General features: G+C 44.9%; 1 protein-coding gene across 6 annotated transcripts in view; it reads right to left on the minus strand.

Annotated features, from left to right (window-relative positions):
* The window catches only part of PLCB2 (phospholipase C beta 2), a 63,554-nt gene that overhangs the window by 33,755 nt on the left and 8,658 nt on the right, over positions 1–21,141 (minus strand). Inside the window, exons 1-4 of one of the 6 annotated variants that reach the window (XR_007508567.1) lie at positions 16,168–16,675; positions 12,168–12,245; positions 9,686–9,754; positions 339–479 (exon numbers count right to left, since the gene is read on the minus strand). Coding sequence is in view for 5 of the 6 variants with exons in the window: in XM_049821027.1 (XP_049676984.1) it covers positions 339–479; positions 9,686–9,754; positions 12,168–12,245; positions 16,168–16,251 (372 nt within the window). In the remaining variant the exon portion in view is untranslated. Of the gene's footprint in view, positions 1–338; positions 480–9,685; positions 9,755–12,167; positions 12,246–16,167; positions 16,691–16,797; positions 16,861–21,141 lie in introns of those variants that run through there. The other 5 variants (XM_049821028.1, XM_049821027.1, XM_049821030.1 and 2 more) reach the window with 5 other exon arrangements.

Consider the following 21,141-nt stretch of genomic DNA (forward strand, 5'->3'; position numbering starts at 1 on the left):
CAATACTGCTGGGCTCCAAACCCCAACAACTATGCCCTGGGCTTGGCTTCCTACTGCCTATGTATACTAGCAGCTGAAACCTTTCCACTGAGTCTTCTCAGCTGTTTATCCATACAAAGCACATGAAGGACAAAAATTTCTTCTACTGATTCTTCTCCATGCAGGACAGAAGTTTCTAGAACTATGGAGGTACCACACCTTACTGGAACATAAACCTGCTTGTTTATAACCTTGCCAGTAAGACTGACAGGGTTCAGGTTCCCCATCTTCCCCTCTCCTTTCCTGCTCCCCATTAATGCCCCAATCCTTAGTGTTTCCTAGCCCTCAGGACCCAATACCTTGCCAACATTCTCCTTGTAGGACACAAAGTTATGGAAAGTGAGGTCAACCATGTCAGGGCCAGATACAATAGTCAGAGTCTTAAGCAGGAAGGTGCTGTGAGGGTAATCCAAGTTAAAAACCTCTCGGAGCTTCTGGCACTGCAAAAGAAACAGAACAGATGGGGATGAAGGGAGAATGAGGCAAACTGTACCTGAAAAAACAGGAACCAATCCAAACATTGACCCAAATTCACGGCAAGCTTTTCAAGGGTTGCAAAACTGTTTAACATTATCTTCCTTTCCTTGGCTTTCCTTATTTTTCATCTTTATTCTGGAGCCTGTGTTACCTGGATCCTCCGTGGAACAAAACATTGCGACTAACATCACTGCACAAACATGCTGGTTTGGTCTGAAAAAGTAAAAGTTGGAGACTGCTTTTAAAGAAATTCATTCTGAAACTTCAGCCTGAACTTGCAGACAAGCAGAGGAGTATTTGGCCTGCTCAAACCAGAGGTGCATAACCAGGTTATTGCAGACAGCCATTTGTGAAAACACACACTAAGAAGGTCTTTTAGATTAGTGTGATACCTCCCTCCACCACAAGAAAGATGTTTTGGACCCAGAAGGTCTACCCAGTTTAGACATGGTCACTGGAGAGGTGGGCTGTTCTTCCTCCAGGTCACGTTTTCTGCTAGTTGTCAAATTGCTGGAAGCGTTTTTTTCCATAGCAATTACAGTGTCCTACAGCAATGGCTCACCAGAGATTTGTTTTGTTAAGTATAAGGCTCATCTGATTAGTCATACTCGGATTTCATCACCATATGAAAGTATTTATAGAATCCCTTTAAATTATTTAGCATTTTCTGCATTCCTACGTAAGGCGTCACTAAGCCAAGGTATCCTGGAGTCGTACTGACGGCCGCTATTTATAATGAAGAGATAAAATTCCCATGTCCTAGAATAAAGCACAGCAATTCATTACCTAAAGCGCAGGATAAATACGTATCAAAGCAGACAGGGAGGCTGTCAAGAGAACTGCTCCTTCAGAAACTAAGGGCAAAATTCACAATCTGGGATTGTTAGCAGAGCAGGTCAGACTCAGAAGTTTAACTGGAGCTGGAATCTGAGCTCTTACTGTATGCACAAACCTACAGTTAGACACATGGCTGAGTTACTGCATTTCAACAAGTTAAAACATCAGTAATACCGTAACACATAACTTATCACGTTAACTTCCACAAAAGAGGTTTTAGCTAAATGACTTTACCTTTGGGTTTGCTATAAACTTAGAGCACACACAAAGTCAGTCACTACAGTTCAGCGACTTGTTAAGCTGCTACCAACTGGACAATGTCTGAATCCTTGCAAGTTGAAGAAAATTAATTCCTCGACCTCAGACTTCCATGGACCTCAATTTATCCCAAACCAACTAAAACCCCCTATATGCAACCATCTGTCTGCATCACATTGTGATTCAAATGGAACCAATTCCATTTCTGCCACAGAATTTTCTCTTTACATTTGGACTGTAATAGCAGAAACTGCAAAACAGCTCAGCTTCAGGCGTTCTTAAGTGTCTGTACCATGTCACACACAGAGCTGCATATATATTTTATAAGGAACTCTACAGATTTTTTCCACTGTGTTTTTCCAAATTTCTGGACCATTTGCAATTTTGACACATCTGTAGCAAACAGGCACCTTTAGAAAAAAACAGGATGGGCTCGATTACAACTCGTGATCATCTGACTGCTGTCTCTCACTTCATAAAAGCAACTCTCCGCAGGGGTAACTCTGAAACCTGTATAATCGAAAAGTATTTAGAGGGAAAGAAGGGGGAAAATAGTCAGCCACCCAGAAGATTTGCCTATTTTCCAATAGTTAGGGAATTTCTAAAATGCCTCATTTTTGCTTTGTGAGCAATTTTCCTTCACAGAAGTGAGCAGCACCCACATACCCACACCTCCTTTCCACACTCATAGCAACTTCTTGATGGAGCTTAACTTTTCATTACAAGTGGCAAAGTGTTAGGATTTTAACTTTGAATTTAACTTCATCTTTCAAAGCCACTGGCCTTTGTTCAGCTTCCTTACCTCTAGTGTTGTAAATTATATGAAGCTAAGACAATAGAGAACTTGTGGTTTATGCTGAACTCATTTCCTGTATTTGTTACAAATCGGCTCCTCCCAGCCCTTCCTTCTCTGCAAACTGGTGTTGCTTGGCTCTCCAGCAGACGTTTCTGTTCGTGCTGTGTCTCCAGCAAGCTGAATGCTGCATCAGAGCTTTTGCCTTTATCTAGCTGTGCTCCACCAGACAAACCTGACACATGCCGTGTTTGGTAATGGCCTGATATCCGATCACCTTCTCAGAAGTTGCTCATGGTTAGCCTTAGCTGCTCTTTATATGCCATGCCCTTTTATCAGCATTAACTTATGACACCTCCTAACACCTTGGCGAAGTTGATAGCTTCATTTTACAAGAAGCAAACTGCAGTAGGGAGAGGAAAGGATGATCTTGTCAGGGATCTAAATTGGGTCATATTTTCCCAGCAACTGACTTCCTGCCTAGCCCTAAGCAAGTCACAGGCTTACTTTGTGCTGCCTTTTCTACGTGGGGATTATCTCCCTCACGGGATAAAAGCAGTGATGTTGGCATAACACTGAACGAAGATGGTGAGAGAGGACCAGAGACTGTGTCCAAGAGCACTGAACCTGATGCCACATCTTGGCTCTTTCAGAACCTGTACACCTTGTGCTGCAGGTGGCCGTAAAGGAAAAATAAGAATTGCTACATGAAAAGCAGGACGACCATATTAGCCATGCAAATCAGATGAAGGGAAACACGCTCAGCAAATCCACTTAAAAACCCCAAACAAACAGAAAACAACCCACCGGCAGAGTGGCTGAAATACAGATCCAGCTTGCATTTCACTTCCCACCTCCTGATTTCCCTAAAATCCTCATGTGTACAAACCAGATTCATAGTCCAGAGAAAAGCAAATTCTCATGCAAATATAATCAAAGAGCCAGGCCTAATGCAAGAGACAGACAGTCCTTTCTCTACTTGAAACGGGATACAGCCAAATGATAGCCGGGATTTGCCACAGCTGCATGCGCTCACTGCACTGACAATTTTGTATCTTCACGAAACACACTACAAGATGCAGTGCTTGTGGTATTAGAAGACAGGACGTGACAACAGATCTTCTCTTTTGGAGAAGAAAGGTCTGGTTTGGTTGCCAGAAGGGATAGGGAGCACCAAGATTATTCAAATGCTTTTGGCTCTGCAGGTAATGCTCCTGTCCTCGTTAGCAGCACTGCTCCATCATGGGATTCAGCAACAAGACCGACTGCTGTGAAGCAGGGAGTGCTGTCCTGCCACTTTCTGCATGGCAGGGGCCAGCCTGTCTCTGCGCCAAGCATCTCAGCGAGACAAGGCAGAAAAAAAATATGCAGATGAAGCACTCTCAGCTCCCATTGCTGTCTTATCTAAAGGAACCGGAAAATGCAGCAGCACACAGATTCACATGGCACAAAATAACTTGCGGCATTCTGGAATCAAGCAGGAACAGACTGCGAGGGAGAGATGCAGACTGTGTATCCTCAGTAACTTCTGTCCCTGTGATCTAAGAGCTCACGCTGTGGAAAGATGGAAGAAGGAAAAAGGGCTCAGCATGGCAAAGGGCCGTTATTCAGATGTGACTGTTTTCTTGTTTGGCCCCTGCTCCCCTATTTATAAATCCTTTGCAAGCCACAGGCTTCTACCCACTTTTCTCTTGCATGCACACATATCGGTTTGTCACCATATGGGCTACCTGTGATCACTTTTATATGGAGGCCTGAACATCAGACTGTGTTTAGTTCCATCCTTTGCTGACGCCCATTGCTGAATCCAGAGTGTAGCGCTGAGATGATGCTCAATACCCAGAGCTGCTGCCTTCCCCCTGTGATGCAGCAAAAGAGCTGACCACCCACAACGTGTTTATAGTCCATGGCTCACCCTCTGCTCAGCTCCGAGTGCAATGTGAGTGCTCCCTGCAGTAGTGTTCCTAAACACTACTCGCTCCTACTTTATCATCTCAAAATATGACACGTGAAATACCTCAGTATAATTCTCTCCCTTGTACATGTTCAGTTTGGAGTCTGCATCTCTGGGTTCGATAACAACAAAATGCGCATGAAGGATAAAACTGTTTTATAATCATAACAGTCAGAAAAACAACTTCTGTTTTTATGAAAAATTATGCTTATTGCAAAGCCAATGCCTGCTGAAATGTCTAAACAAAACCCAAGATGAAGCCAACAGCCTGGCCTAAAACATCATGTATTGTGGTCCTAATTATTACATTCTCCGTCAGTGTTCTAGGGTCTTGGTGCATCAGAACAAAACAAAATGGAGCAGCCATTATTGTTCCTTGTTACTCAAAGGAAAACACAGAATTGCATTGTAAATAACATCTTGATCTGCTTTGGCATGCTGCTGAACTACATTCAATAGCTTTTTATCTTGTCTCATTTACGTTCAAAGTCCCTGCTAATTCTTATCTTCATCACTCTTGAACATGCGCCAAAGTTCATTCTGCCCCTTCTCTCAAAAAAGATCTCCATGGAGAAAAAACACTGCAGAACACTGAGTAGCTCTCAAAGAAAATAAAACAAAGGGGGTAAGAAAGGGAAACATGCACATGTATAGAAGAGGTTATGGGAGGACTCGAGGGCTGTGTGCGTGCTTGTGTGCTAATATGCCAGGAGGTGAGGGCTCAGGAAGGGGGCAGGAAGAGGGAGGAAAGCCTTTCTCAGAGAGCATGGCTGTCCCTCACCTTCAGGCAGGTTCAGTTCCAGGAATAGTTTCCTTCTGGGGCAAACAGCAGTGGCTCTTCTCATTTGGAGGGGGCTCCTGTTGCTGCCAGCCCTTAGTGACTTGTCCCTTTTTCAGTGCCACACTTACTCTGGTGAGCACTACAGGGTGACTATCTACTCCCTAAACACTTGCAGTGGCAGGAAGGGGGTCCCACCAGTCCCTGCCTCCCAGCTCACAGGGACAATGCTGTGACCTGTATTGGCGAGGTAGTTAGTGCATGTGATGGCAGGTCTTTTCAGAAGTGGCTTCTGTGTGGGTGCTTTGCTGTTATTCTTCTTGCTGCACATAGAGAGGTTACAAAGAAAAACCCCAAACCTCTTTCTTAGTAGCAGTGGGAAAGTGTTACTGAAAGCAGAGAACTCCCAACATCCGCAGTACCACCACCCGCTAGCAGGGAGACTCATTTCACCTACATGGGTCTGAAAAGCTCTGGGCATGTTTCACCCTCATGCAGCTTGAACCACAGCCAAAAAGTGCATAGTGCCTTGCAGAGGAAAGAAATAGTGCAGATGTTCTCAATAAAGCACTTTCCTTCCTTGTAAATGCCTTCAGTCACAATTCAGTATGAAAACCAGATCACAAGCTTTGCCTCACAGAGGCTGTGGATTTACTATGTACTATGGTATCACTTGCAAGGAAGGGGAGAGGAGGGGAAAAGGATGTTTGATTTGTTATTGGCACTTTCCAAAGCTCTTCCAACAGCTGTGATGATCTTCTTAAGTATCATCCATTAGCTGCTTCTCCTTCACTTTTAGCAAATGAAACAAGTAACCATTTGTATTAATTTCAGCAGTTATATCCCACAACCACTCTAAGCCATTATTTTGTAACAAGGGAGAGCACCCTTTTTCATTCTTCTACCCTTCACCTGTAACAGATCTTTGTTTGCTTCATCACACCAGCTTTTCATATTTATACCTTTTTGTAATGATGCACCTCCTGTAGCTGCCCTGTGTGGAGGGTGTGGTGATTCACATGAAGAAATTTTCACTGCTTTCTGCATTCCTTTGAGCAAATTCTGTTCTCAGGAAAGCCAACTGAATACACAACTGAGGGCTTTAAGCAAGCCCTGCAGAAGCATTGTGGATAGTAGAGCCATGTGTAAATGAGAAATTTCAGGACAGGACAGCACATCTCTCCCACTGTTTTGGTTCAATGGACATTTCAGTGCCCATACAAGACGTCCCATCATCCCATAAGAGAAAGGTGGATAAGGAGCCAGCCTAGTGCATTTTACTATGTGTTGTCATAGAAGTGCCAGAAAATTCCCTGAAACAAAAAGGGGACTTATTTTAAATGGGTCTCTGCGAAATGCAGAATTCAAAAAGCACTTGGGATTTTCACAGCAGAGGTTGTCATCAAGTGCATCACTTCTGCCTGTTGAGAATACTTAATAAATGACTTGGTGCTTGACCTTTTTTTCTTTGTTTGCAAAAATGAGCGGTAGCCAATTCCCAGGACTGTAAAATACTGTCTCTGGCCTATTACAATGGCTAGAATACAACAGCTACACCAGGTCAGACCACAGATCCATCCAGATGCCTGGGGAAAAGCATAAAAACAGGGCAAACACAATGATACTTCCCTGATAGATTTCTGCAGCTTCCAGCAATTTATGATTCAGCAACTTCCTAAACCTGAGGAAGGTAAATCTTACAACCTGTAAATCTTACATTTAGTAACCCTCAAAGGGCATTCCCTTCTTGTCCTGACTTTTTAAACTCGCATATGTTTTCATGACTTGTGCAGGAAGGCATCCCACAGCGCAGCAACACGAGGTGTAAAACAGCAAGCAGCACCTCCTTCTGCTTGTGCTGAACCTGCCTTTGGAAAATTCCACTTGATGTGTAGCACTCACACTGGAAGAAACACTGAGTAACTGCTTCATGCTCACCTTCTCCATTCAACTCCTGATTTTACAGCATTCCACAATACAACTCCACATCCCCCTTTATTCTTTTTTTGCCAGACTACAGTCCCTGCCTACTCAGGTGCTCTCCCTACAGTAGCCATTTCGTTCTTTTATTAATCTTGCTGCTTTTCTCTACCTTTTCCAGTTCTTGTCGCATTTGAGATGAGGACACTAGAAATGTGCAGAACTATGGGTGCATTCACGGTGTACAGTGGCAGGATTTCCTAATTCTTTCCTCATAATTCCTAACATACAACTTACTTTTTTTGAGCAAATACTACTGAACACTGCATTGATATTTTACCATACCCTCATGATCTTATTTCTGAGTAGCAACAGCCAACTCAGAGCCTGTTATTACAGAAGGTTAGGATCAGGGCTTTTTTTCTGTGCTCATTGTCTGATTTTTATCTGTACTAAATTTTACCACTTATTAAATCATCCAGTCAATCAGCAATTCAAGGTCTTTCTACAAATCAGCCCTCATTTTATTACCCCAAATAACTTGGTACCATTGGCAAACTTTGTCATGTCTCTATACACCTCCTTTGCAGATCACATAAGAACACACAGTATGTCACAGGCCCAAGCACTGATCTTGCTGGGAGTCTGCTGGTTCTCTCTCTCAAGAGACCTTGTTCTTATTCTCCAGCAGTAATTTTTCCATGAAAAGATGTCCTCTCTTATTCTGTTCTTTAAGAGCCTTTGCTTATGATGGGAATCACACAGGCCACTTTCCAATTTTATTAAAAAGATTTAGAGCTAACTACGAAGCACAGCCACTGCTTGCCCCTCCTCTTTTGCTTTTTGCTACCGTGATACTGCTCATGAATTTCCTCATTCTCTTCACAAACTTCTTTGTGCTTTTTTAAAAAAATCTCTTTTAAAAGGCCATTTTAGTTTTTCTCTGGATATGGAATGCAGTCATCCCAAAATAGTACTGTGAACTACTCTTCGAAAACTGGGGTTGGTCTTGTTTCCAGGGCAATTCCTTGTTTGTGAGTAGGGGCTCATTACAGAAAGATGCTGTTTGAGTAGAAATTCCTTCTGTCTAGAGGCAACTCTGACACTGCACTTGTGCCAGAATGTTTCTCCTGGTAGTCTCCAATTAGTCTTCCTTAACTAATTACTAAAATCTAGGACAGTTTTTCACCAGCCTGCCTGTCGCCACCAGAAAGACATCCAGCTGTAGCCTCAATACTTACACCATCAATTTATAATCTATATCAAAGCTGAATTCATTAACAGGTTATTCCTGAAAGTTCAACACCCTAGAAAATAGTATCTCATACCTCTTCTTTAAGTTGGTCTTTTCCTTACTGCATTCTGTCTGCAGCACAGCACCTAGCTCTACCAGCTCCAAATATTTTATTCTCTCTCAAAAAAACCACCCCCCAACCAAAAACAAACCAACCAACTTGCAAGAGCTTCTTTTCAAACATTATTCCCACAAAACAAGTTGCAGACAAAGTTTTAGGCTTGCTGAAAACTCGAATATGTTTCATTCTTGCGAATTTCCAAGAAGAAACGCAGTTTCTGAGAAGGAATGATGATTTTTAAGAATTGTGTAAGATGGGTATTGTTCTTGAGCTCTGCTGTGACTTTAGCACCCACCTCATTATAGTCTTTTCAGGAACATCAGTCTCGGGGAGCTCTGAATAGACATTTTCAGAGCAGTATTAAGAAAACAGCCGTACTACTTACACAAAGAGGCTGCTAGAGTCTCTCAGTATATATTGCAAAATCTTCCCCTTTTGCGTTAGACTAAGAATCACCTATGTTACCATATGGAGCCATTATCTTTACTCCTTTGTTTCCTTTTCACATTCTAGTTTTACCTCAACTTTCTGCCTGCCTTTTCCATACATGGAAAAGTTAAAAAACAGACCTAGAAAGAAGTCCTAACAAGGACAACTTTGCTACAGGAAGCTTAAATTATAACTGAAACCAAGAACAAAGCCATAATCATGTGCCTCCCTTAGTCTGCCACCCTGCAAGCAGACAATTTAAAATTATTTGGGGGAAAAAAAAACCCAAACCACTGGTTTTTCTGAAACTACATTTTCTTCCCTTTAAAGGGAAAAAAACCCTCACCACACACTGCATTGGAATCTCACTGTAACTACAGGTTTGTAGCTGCCTTGACCCAGCCTGTGCATCTTTGCACAAGCAAGCAGCTCTGGTGACTCAATACAGAAGCATCACAAGTCTCCTGCAGGACTTCCCAGTGTAGCTAGATGCATGGCAGGGGAGAGAACATAGTTGCTGTGCACAACAGAAAACAGCTCTTTTGAAAAGCACTTGGAAGGGGAATTGCTGTTTTCCTAGCTTTCTGGCATATTCTCTCCAACAAGCTCATATACCATAGCCTGGAAATGCCTTTCTTTTGGATGCACAGAGGACCCCGGGGAGTTCAGAGACAAGAGTAAAGATGGCTTTTCTATATTTACATAGTTGTGATGTAAGGAGACAAGGTCTTCTCCACCTTCTTGTAACAGAAAGCCAGGATAAACTGCCTCAGCTTATGCCAAAGCCCTAGGCAGCCTCGCCTTTGCCATATGAACAACTGGCAGAAATGAAGCTATGCACTCACCTTGGGGATTTTTGCATATCGCCCCACTCGGGTATCTCTGATGCTGGTTATATCCAAAATTTCCATTTCCTACAACAAAATAAGGACAAGGAAGATGAAGAAAGACAAAGGAGGAAGGAAAGAAATACATTACAGAGGCCCCCAGAAGCTGCAAAGCAGGTCTCGGCCAGCACCCTTTACTGGGGAAGAGCATTCCCACCAGGAACAACACAGGCAGGGAAATATCAGCTGCTGATAGGCAAAGCTGGCAGGCTGGCAAGTGTGGAGGCAGTGGTGGTCTGCAGCACCATCCTCTTCATGGTGAGGCCAGAGGCTCGGTGTGGATTACCATGAGAGGGAGTGTATGACATGCATACAGGTTTATATGGGGAAACTCTACCCCAGTTACAGTCCACGTGTTAATACAACCCAGTCTCCTGTCACTCATGTTCTCAGCCTGTCTTTTGCCTCCATGCATTCAACACTGAGTAGCTGAGCTGGAAGGCAGGCAAGACCACTTCTCCCCAGGTCACTCCCAGCAGACCTTCCCCTAAGCTGTTCTGAAGCAATTCTCATGAAGGACCTTCCACAACCCTCCCTAGGCAGTCCACTCCACATCCTCACTACTGGCTGGTTGTCATGTTTATTTTGTTTGTTCTTTTAATATCCAACCTGAATTTCCTTCCTCTGTTACTAATTTGTCTGCTCACCATGGATCTGGAGAACAAATTATACTTGTTGCAGCGGATAATATTATTTTCCAAGATCACAATAAGGAACAATGTGGATAACATGTCTTCTGGCTGTATCCCCATTTTATTGTCAAGTGGGATGGAAATTTTACTCCTAATCCCACTCCTTTCTGAATCCCTAGTGCAAAAGCAGTACAGTTTTTCTTCCTTGCTGTTCATGACAAGCAGATCTCAAGAAGAGTCAGCCAAAGATTAATAAGCCACATAAATTCAACAAACTATTGACCATACCACACCATGCTCTGTATCAGCCCGTCTCTTGTCCCTGGTTGCTGTGCTCATGTCAGCCTCCATGGGACCTTCACAAGCCTACCCCAGCTCCCTTTGACAGCCAGCATTTGCTCACCACCCTTGCTAGCTCACACTGTCTGCATATTCCCTCAGAGAATAGGAAAGATGCCAGAAGAGAGCTTCCCCAAGGATGTAAAACAGGCTGTTGCTCCACTGTGGCTCTCAAAATTTGTTTACAGTTTATTTTAGGAGCTAGTCAATGGCATTTTCCAGGAACATGAGACCCCCTCCAGTCTGGGTTTCCTCATGTCAGCTATGCTTCCTTACCCCTGCCCCTTTCCCAGATAATTAAATCCCTCATACCACTAACCGAGTGAAATATCTCAGTTTTGATGGGTGACAGCAGCTGCCCTTGCCCCATTTTGTGCACCTCCTTCAGTGCTACCACTTCTTCCTGCCATCTGCTGGAACCCTTACAACAAAAATTCTACCGCCAGGAGCAGACCTGGAAAGGTGGATGAGAGTGATGGAGATGGCTGAAAGGAGACCACATCTTTTAGGGAGATGTGACAGTCCCCAGCCTCATGACACTGTTCTCAGAAGATACAGCTGTGTGGCAGTGCCTTGGCTCAGCTGGCACTGGTGCACAATCTTCTGAGAAGGCAGAGCTCACCAAAACACATCAGGTCTCTTGGCCAGGGCGCTGTGCAGGACTATTGTCTCTGTCTCTATCTACCATGCCTCTTCAGCATGTAGGTCACAAGGAGGAAGTAGAGCTGAACCACAGCTCTGCTCTGGAAAGCAGAAGTAAGCCCAGCCTTCCACCTCCAGTCAGCCAGATCTCTCCACTCCTTGTTGCTACTCATCAGCGAGGAACTGAATTCTCTTTCCTAAATTTGTTGCCTCTCACTCTCCTCCACCAGCCAGCGTGTTGTGGTTTACCTCCGGCAGTGTGCACACACCACCCTGGCCTGAGAGGAGCACAACTCACTCTCCAGACTTGATGTAGTCTCTGCATGGCTACGGTCACTACTTTTTTTTTAATTAACCCCAACAAGTCAGTTAATTACAACACAGGCTGCACGAGGTACACGTCAGCTTAAGCTGCATACATTTAATTGCATGCATCTACCCATTTTCTTTCCAACTGCACCACTGTAGTGGTTGGGAGAATCCTTTAGCATGCTGGGTAACAGGGATACCAATACTACTGTTCTCTGTGAAGTCCTCTGAAGCACATCTAATGAACTTTTCAGGTATAAGATGCCAGCATGGCAAGCACAAAAAGGCCATGCTCATCTCTCTGGCATGTTTGCAGCTTAATTTCCTGCTCTTTCCTAGAACTCTGAAGACAGACAAATCTGCCATTGAATAAACACAAGACTCTCAAGGTGCTTTGTGGGAGGGTTTCCTGCTAAATGGAATGAGTGTGGTAGTTTGCTCCTGAGTGCAGTGTGTTTAATCTTGCACAAACTTGAACTGGCTATTTGGAGACCAAGCTGTGAAGCCTTAGCACTTACCTTATTCTGATATGTCCAGTATAAGTAAAATCCCTTTGGATCCACTCGAAGAATCACAGGAGAAGCACTTGCTGTTTCCTGACCAAAAAAAACAGAAGGCGGCTAGCACCTTACATGATTTGGAGAACCCATCATGGGACATAAGGTTCCCAGTTCAAATATAGACCCAGTCGGGTGAATCATCCTCTGTTATTTATGGAAATGAACCAGATGATTTTAGTACATCTCCAGAGTAACAGTGTGAGGCTATGGAAGCTGATCTCTGCTGAAGCCTGAATCTCACCACTATGCATTATGCATTTAGCTAGAACAACTCTCTTGGAGCTTTCTATGCAATGAATTAAGAGAATAAAGTACCCATAGATGCAATTCATTGTTTCACTTGAACTGCCTTCCCTCCAAGGCACCTACTGTCTTCTATGAGCTCCAGAAGTAGCCTAGCCCCAGTAAAGGTAGCATTCATCCATGACATCTACCATCTAGGTGCTCATGCTAGTTATCTGGGCTCTCTTTACAGAGAATGGGCCTAGTCAGGAAGAGTTCAAGGAGGGGTCCACCTAACAGAACAGATGAGTCTGCTTTAGGTGGTGATTCCTAAACTCCATGGACTAGCTCTACACAGACTAAAAAGCAGCAGCTATGTAAATGTCCACACTAAAGGCACAAAATTAGATGAAACTATTCGGGGCTGATCCTGAACCCAATACAACAGGGAGGCCCTCCAGATCAGACCAAGACATATAACTGCAGAGGAGACACAGGCTGCTGTGAGATTGTGTACTTTGCCTCTGAATAATTACACTGCTTCTGCATTTTCAGTTAAAGGCAACTTCACAGACATTTTCAGGACAACATCCATTCCCATCTCACGTGCAAGCCTGTGCTAAGAGATGAATTAAAGTGAGCTCTTTGGAGACAGAGACGAAGGATGCTTGGAGCCTCTGCTTGGGTCCCAGCCCATTTGTTCATTCAGTCTAGATGACTCCTTACTGCACTTGTCCTCCAGTGCCACAGAAGATAGGATCTTAAGGCCTATCAGCCATTTCTAGGAGGGCCTGAAATTCAATTCAGGAAGCTGAAACATGCAGCCACTGAGATGAAACCAGTAATGGCATTTGGAAGTTGTTTTTGTCACTTGGCCTTGGGTTCTTCAGTTGTTATTGAACTCATACTTCACTCCAGAGTGTATCTTTATTTCCAGGGACCTCCATTTCCAGATTCAGTATTCTTCATTACAGTAAACTGCCCATGCCACAGTGCATCGTATGCTCTCCTTTCACTCCTTACTCTCTTTCTCATGCCCATGTTGCCAAGAGCTCTTGGTTAGCTCCCTGAACACATGGCCACAAGCCACAAAGAGCAGAACAGGCACTGTAGTACTACTACTGAGTATTGTGCCATGTTTCTAGATTAACGTTATCTCCTACAAAGCAACTTTCTCAAAAGCAAGTTGAGGCTGGCCTCCTGAACAGGGACATGGACAGCTATGGGGGGCAGGTAGACTCTCCTACAGGGTGGCTCCTGGCAACAAAGGAAATGGTGAATTCTACAGAAGATGGTCTGGCAGCCAAACTGGCTGCTGCTCACACTGTGGAGCTCAACTCTAGGGCAGAAAGCAAGCATCATCTGGTAGAATCCTGTAGTCCATGATCTTTAAGGGATAGTAACATTTTTGCTTCTACTTTGAGAGCTAAGAGTCAGCATAGGGCCAAATCCACATGCATCTGCTCTGCTTAAGAGGTCAGCTACTACATTGTGCCCTATCTGAAGTTTTGAAAGGGTTCCCAAGCTGGTTCTGGAAATAAACTCTCATCCATGTATTAAGACTTAACCTGCTTGGCAACCCCAGCCTGCTGGATGCTAAACAAAGCACAGCAGAGTTGCTGCTTACCCCAAGATGTTACAACTAACTCAGTGGGACAGGTCAGAACGGTACTGCCCGTCAGAGATCCTACTGCACTCTCCTCCAAAGAATACATTACAAATGCTGGACAAGGTGAAGGCACTATAGAAAAAGTGTGGTTTTACTTTTCTCAAGAAACTGTTGGATACAGTGAAGATTCCAGTCCAGTCCCAAAACTGTACAGAGCAATGTAAGGAGCCAATCTGATCCACCTTCATTCCTTTGCCTCAGATATTGTGGAAGGAATTCAAAACTGTTACCAACAGCATGGCCAGGTCAATTCAAAGAGTGAAACAAAAAACCACAGGCCCAACACCCCTAAAGAACAGCAATCCTGGAGCCTGGAGCTCTTGCCATCATCCTTTGCAGCCTGCTTTAACTGGAGTGGCAAAGCGCAATGAGATGCAGAAATGTGACCAGAAGTTGGAGTCAAGTCTGTAAACTACTCAGTAATTAGAGGCAACCTTTTAGAAATGTTTACAGATCTGTAAACCTTAGGGAAAAAAACACACAGGACTTGGAGCTCCTCAACTCCTATGGTTGCAGCAGGAAATAAACACTTGGTAGGTCTTGGAAGCCCACCCTGACTCACCTTGGGTTTCAAGGGAGCCTAACTATCCCAGGAATTCCCAGTGAAGAACTTAACAGCTTCGAGTTTTTGGGAGAGTGGTGCCCAAGGACTGAGCATAGAAAGTCAGCAGCAATTTTAGACAAGTTTGTCTACTGTTATTCTCAGAAACCAAATCCCTTTTCAAATTCAAAGAAGCCACAAGTGCATTCTGCAGGCAGTGGCCCCATTGGAAAGAAAGGGAAGGCTACACATTCCACTGTACCCTGGTGTTATTCTGTTTATGTACAGGTAGTTGAATAACTGCCCAGTGATATTCCAACCTGTATTCCTCAGCATCCATCCTTTCTGTCAGCTGTGCAGTACATTGCTTTCTCATTTCTCAGTGCTGCTGGACCACCCCTGCTTCCACTGCACACAAGTGATCTACCTCCCCTGCACACACTGCCTTGGGACTTAAAACTCTATTCCAGCTTTACACCCACAAAAGCAAGCACTAATCCCTCCTGCATTGCTGCTGGAGGCCCCTTCTAATGCGTCTCATTTGCAATACCACATCAAATGTTTCCCTCAGATCTTGGTGAATAATCGTAACCTTGCCTGCCCCCTGTTTTATCAACATTCAATAGCAGACAATTCATATTCCAGACAAAATGGATGGGCAGCTGCTGTCTTCTTGCTCAGGTATGTGGATATTGGGTAAATACTCTTTTGCCTTCTTAGAAAGCGAGGAGAGGGACTATTACATTCAAATTAACTTCTCTTCTGCTGTGTCACACTTTCCCCCCCTCACAATGAAAGGCAAACAAAGACTGCAAACCAGGTGTTTTGAAGATACAAGAGGACAATGAGTTGGAGAGGGAAGCAGCTTTTTGCAGCACCCTCCTGGACTCCAGCACTGTTAAAGCACAGGTCCCTTGCTGCTCGGCCACTGCACATTTGGTAGCTCACAGACCCATAAGCCAGGCAGGCGTGGGAGGACATGGCTCACCCTCTGATCCACTCCAGCAACAGAGCCATAAGAGGAAGCAACTTGGAGCCTGATTTCCTCTCTATCTGCAAAGCACAGAGAGTCTGCTCAGCTTTGGAGTAAATCCTACCCCTCATGCTCCTCTGGACAAGTCCAAATGCAGTGTATGCCTCTTGCTCCAAGGAGACACCCAGCAGTGACCACCTTCCTGAGGGCTGGTTCACACACACAGACAGGACCCTGGGGTCCTACACAAGAGAAGCTGTGCACACAGTCCCAGCGGCAGTCCATTTACTTCCACCCTCCACAATAACAAGAGATGCAGAAGCCACACCACCAGCGCCTAACACGTAGGCCCTTTGTCTTTAGCCCTCAGCTCTCCTGTTCCTCTCAGTTCACTCTCCCTATCCAGACATCACTGCTCTCAGGTACAACACACAGCGTCCCATCACACCCACTGAATACACGCTCCCAGGCTCCCCACAAACTGTGACCAAAACACAGTATCTGCCCTGCCACCATGCATACAATCTAGCAAAGCAAAAACTCCAGTACTCACATCATCCCATTTGATGAAGCGCTCACCCTTGGATAGATACTCCTTCACCTCTGGGGGCTGCAGGACAGGGTTAAGCATTGACATTCTGTCCCGCAGATGCGCTCCTCAGCCACCAGAAGCAACAGCAGCTGCACAATTTGCTCCTCCTTGGCCCCCTCTCCTCTATCTCTGCCTCTCACATGGCAGGGCTCTCTGCCATTGCCACTGTTGGCATCAGAAAGCGAACAGCCTATTATATCCCAGCCAAATTTAGGAGGGGCAGGGGCAGGCAGGCAAGGACCGGTGAATCTGCATTGTAAATCAACAGCTCTCCAAGCAAGCACACAGAGCTCAGCCCAAGGTCACCTAGAGGAAAGCTTGCAATGGGTTGAGATGCCCGCCTGAACAGTCATGCACGCACACTGTCTCTCCAGGAGGGACCTACTCCTCGGAGTTGTACTTGTGAAGCGCTCGGTTTGTAGCACTTCCGCAACTGAACTTCCTTAAATGTTCTCTTTGACGAAGTGCAGGCATTGCCAGCCGACACTCAAACTATTTCAGCAGATGTGGTTACAGAACAGCTTGGGCTTTGGCTACAAGCAGACTGCCCCCTTCATGCAACGGGCCAAATATCACGTAAAATAAACTTACTACTTTGCTCTGTAGAGACTCCATTTCTGGGGCCACTTGCTGCACTGTCCAGCCTTTAACTTTTTTCCTTTCTCTTAGGGGTTCTTCTAAATGTCAACCTGAAAAGTGAGACAGACCAGCAGAGCAGATGGAAATTTCACAAACAGATGAAATAAAACATTCACAAGAGTCCCTAGGAACTGCAGTATTCTCCAGATTCATTTGGGTCTACTGCAGATACTGTGGGAACACAAAATGGGAGATACGTGTAAGGTGGGGATTATAATGAAGAAGCTGCAGGGAAGTGACAGAAAGCAGAACAGAAGGTTAATGGCAAACAGGGCAAAACGAGTCCATGCTCCTGACCTTGGAATGAAGGATTTGCACATGGACAGCAGAGAAGAAAAGGAGCTCTGGTGGCAGATGTGCACTGGCTAACCAGGAGGAGAGTGGCTTGTGAGAAGGACTGACATAGGCAAGGTTAATTTTAGTCAAAAAGGCAGAGCCCCACAACTAATTAGAAGTGGAGACAGCTGTGCTACACTTGCTATTACAGGATTCCCAGCCACACAGTGGGATTTCACCCTTGTTGTCTCCTATGAAAATCAAGGTGTAGCACTTCCCATTGCTCAACAGGGACAAGACACTGTCAAAAGTAGTGCAGATTCTCCAAGAGGGGTAGACAAAGAAACTCCCACTGTGCAAAGGGAGCCAGCTACATGGTTTTGTTGCTTCTTTCCCACTCCTGACTTACCCAGTTTGATAAGGCCAGCACTTTAAAGCAGATTGGACAGCCAAGGTAAGGCTGACTGAAGGAATCCTAAGGGCATTCTCAAACATTAGTGGTGTAAGACAGGAGAGATTAACTGGACCTGTAGCAAGTGCTCTAGCTGTAAAAAAACCAAAGATGGCAGCAATTATCAGAGAGATGCCTGCTGCAGAAACAGAGAACCCTGAACAAACCTAACATCCTTTGAACATTTCTTTCATAGGTTTATCTGCCTGACAAACTGGGAATAAGAGAGATTCTACATTTCCAGCTACTGTCGAGTTTTCTGCATTTACTAACCTGTTTTGCAAGGCACCATACTTTCCAAGAATTGGCTGTACAATTGCTAAGGCTGTTAGCTCTATTTTGTTAGGGCAGCAAACTGAGGTGGCTTACCCCATAAGCTGTGGTTGCTTGTATCAATGCTGAGACTAGGGACACAGGAATCCATCACCTCCGGTCTCATAACCAAGCCATACTCATGGTATTATTAAGCTTCCTTTGCACGTGTGTCAAAGTGACACGTGCTTCTCAGGCAGCGAGCTCACAGAACACTGGGGTACTCCAGGCCCAGCCAAGAGAGCATCACCAGGACAACCCCCAGCCAGAGAACACTGTTCCTCCCAAGCAGCAAAGCAGCAGATGACAGTGCCTGCCCAGATCTCAAAGGCTGAGCTGAAAGTGCTCAGGGACGTCACCAGCAGCCTGGGACTTGGCATAAATGCCAGTGAAATGCCAGGCACTGCTGGGCAGGATTTGTTCTTTGCGCTTTTCTTGTAAGCAGCTTAGGAACACACCCTGAGGCCTAGGTACATAGAGAAAGCCCACAGGAGCACAGGAGGCTGCAGTGAGGAGTGAAAGTTTTCTCTACCTTCACCTGATCCCTTCTGCAAGGCCAGAGCAGTTTCAGGCCTGCTTAACTTAGGGAGCAGCTGTGAAAAGGATAAAGAGCATCGATCTTGCTCAGAAATGCTGCAGCCCTCCCCTCCTCTGCAACACAGAAAGCACTAAAAGAAGGCTTTGGAGGTCACAGCTGTGAAGAAGTGAAAGGTGGGTGAGCTTTGCCACCTTTGCCAAGAACAGAGGGACTGCAGGTAAGATCAGACAGTCACAGCTACTGGTTCCAGTGCCCTATCTGGTATTTACCACCATTATCATCAGTTCATGAACGATGTCTGCTTCCTGCCAGAACCAGGGCCTCACAGAAGGCTTCTGTCCTGCGTTCTCTCAGACCTGGATATTCAACAGCTTTCTCTGTCTCATCAACAAACCTAAAGTAAGCAAGAATCCTGCCACAGCTTTACTCGCTTGTCACTGAAGGTCAGCTTTCCCTAAGGGATAGAACTATAAATTTAAAAAAACAACCCACAACATGAAGAGCAGCAACCAAGCCAGCGGCTGTCCTGTGAGGCTGCATGGCGCTGCACAACATCTACTGCCAAGATCCCCGCTTGCATAAAGATGGTCACAAAAGCTGAAGCTCACTTCCTTTTGCATAACCCAGCCTCCTTATCTTTCATTTCACACTCCTTGCTCTATGTGGGAGCATCTGTCCCTTGCATGAAGAGATGGCTGATGGCACAGCAATAGAATAAAGCAACAGTCCTGCCCTCTGCTGAAAGCTCTGATATCAGAGCAGGCAGAAGCAGCAGCACTTTGAGCAGTATTTATTCTAATCACCCTTTATTTTCTTTCTCCTGCAAGGCCCATCACCCAGTGTATACTCATCCTATATCCCCTCAGTTCAGGGCCCCGTGCCTCCTTTGCTTTCATCCCTTACCTTCACCACTGTGCAGCCCACCACCCACTACAGGAGTTTTGATACACAAAAATTATTTTTTTTTCCTGGAGACTCTTCCTTATCTCCCTGTCCTACTTATTCTGCAGCCTCTACCTCCTACAAAGTGGATTCAGAAGCAAGGTAGTCAGCATTACCCTTCAGAGATTTTACAAGACAGGGTCTGCAGACAGTGATTTAAGCCATCCCATCTATTAAACCACCTTGACGGGATGGCTCCCGAGTTCTAGCAAATTATTTTGTAACCTCAATCCCAACCTATTCCTAGCACACACAAAATCGGCAAGAAATCTCTTCCAGCATTGTTCCATCATAATTACACTTTGCAGTGTGTAATACTGTCCTCTAGTGAACAGCTATGATATTGCACGCACAGACTTAGCATTGCATTCAAACACCCGTTACAAATTCACAGCTAAGCAAAACTAAGTTCATCCTACTGGTCCTTTTTCTATTCTGCCCTCTGAGCCCTGGGAATCCTGAAAGGATTAATGACACCATCAGGAGCACAAAGGCCAATATTTTCTCACCACCCCTGGAGAACTGCTGAGTGTGTGTGCTGGGGCATATTTTGTGTCCTACTTTGAGCCCAAACCACAAAGCCAAGAATTCATGACAGCTCTCAGTGGACAGCATGACTCTTCTACTTGATCTGCAAAAGTCAGAGGGCAGTTGACTACAGCACAGAAAGAAAAGTGGCCACAGATGCCACAATACCATAAAAGCAGTGAGGTCTTGTGTAAAAAAAAACACCCCAAAACCCCAAACAAACAAAAAACAAACAAAAAAACCCCCCACCACACCAAAATAACATCTGATCAACCACCAAGACATGGCTAGGTCCATAATTAACTGTTCACTGGGCAGGAATATGCAGCAGGAGTATGTTACGCTTACACCACTCTGATGGCTTTCTGAGTATTTCCAAACTGCACAGCTGAGTGACGCAAGCAGGCTCACACACTATTTAAACATCCTATACATTACTGCAGTACAAAAGTAATTGCTGCACAGGCATGACTGAACCACACAATTCCTAACTGCTAGCAAAAGAATGAAACTTTCCAAGATGGATCATTAACAGAAGAGGAAGGAGGGTGAAGAGCAGCAGCACACCGGACAGAACGTGCCCATCTGATGTTACCTTGCAGTAATGGAGCAGCAAGAACAGGTAAGCAACTTCTACCAAATCTGGAGGTAAATGCATCCAATTGCCCCACTGCATTTCCCTACAGTATAAAACAGTGAACTGGAAATCAGGATACTGGGGCAGGAAGCCCCATTTTGCTCTTGACCTTGTCAACTTTTTCTACCTATTCTACCAGCCCAACTTATTTCAACCGTAAGCTGTCTCTTTCTGTGGGTGCATTTGCTGCCTGCCACAGCAGATTCCCCAACCTAAGACCTTAGTAGTACTGTAATACTTCTGCCACACTCACATCCTCATTGCTTCTGCTTTTCACAGTCACTGAAAGTCAGGCTTACATATATGTAAGCCCCAATGCACTGACTTTGAAAGGCAAAGCACCCCAATGAATCCCATTCATGAGACAGAGGCTCCCATTGCAGACTACACCCTGGTGCAGCACTATTCAGAATCAGGGATGAAAGAACAATAAAAATAAAAAAGGCTACAAACTGTCTTTACACTGCCCCTACCAGCTGATTCCAAGTTAAAGCAGCCTCAGACTGCTACACAAGAACCACTCTGCCTACTCAGCTAATGGAGCCGAATAGTTGTCGGCCATGGTCTTCCCTGGCCCTTCCACAAACTTCAGTCCTCCACACGCTAGACCAA

Source organism: Accipiter gentilis, chromosome 17 (genome assembly GCF_929443795.1).
Source record: "Accipiter gentilis chromosome 17, bAccGen1.1, whole genome shotgun sequence".
Lineage (NCBI taxonomy): Eukaryota > Metazoa > Chordata > Aves > Accipitriformes > Accipitridae > Astur > Astur gentilis.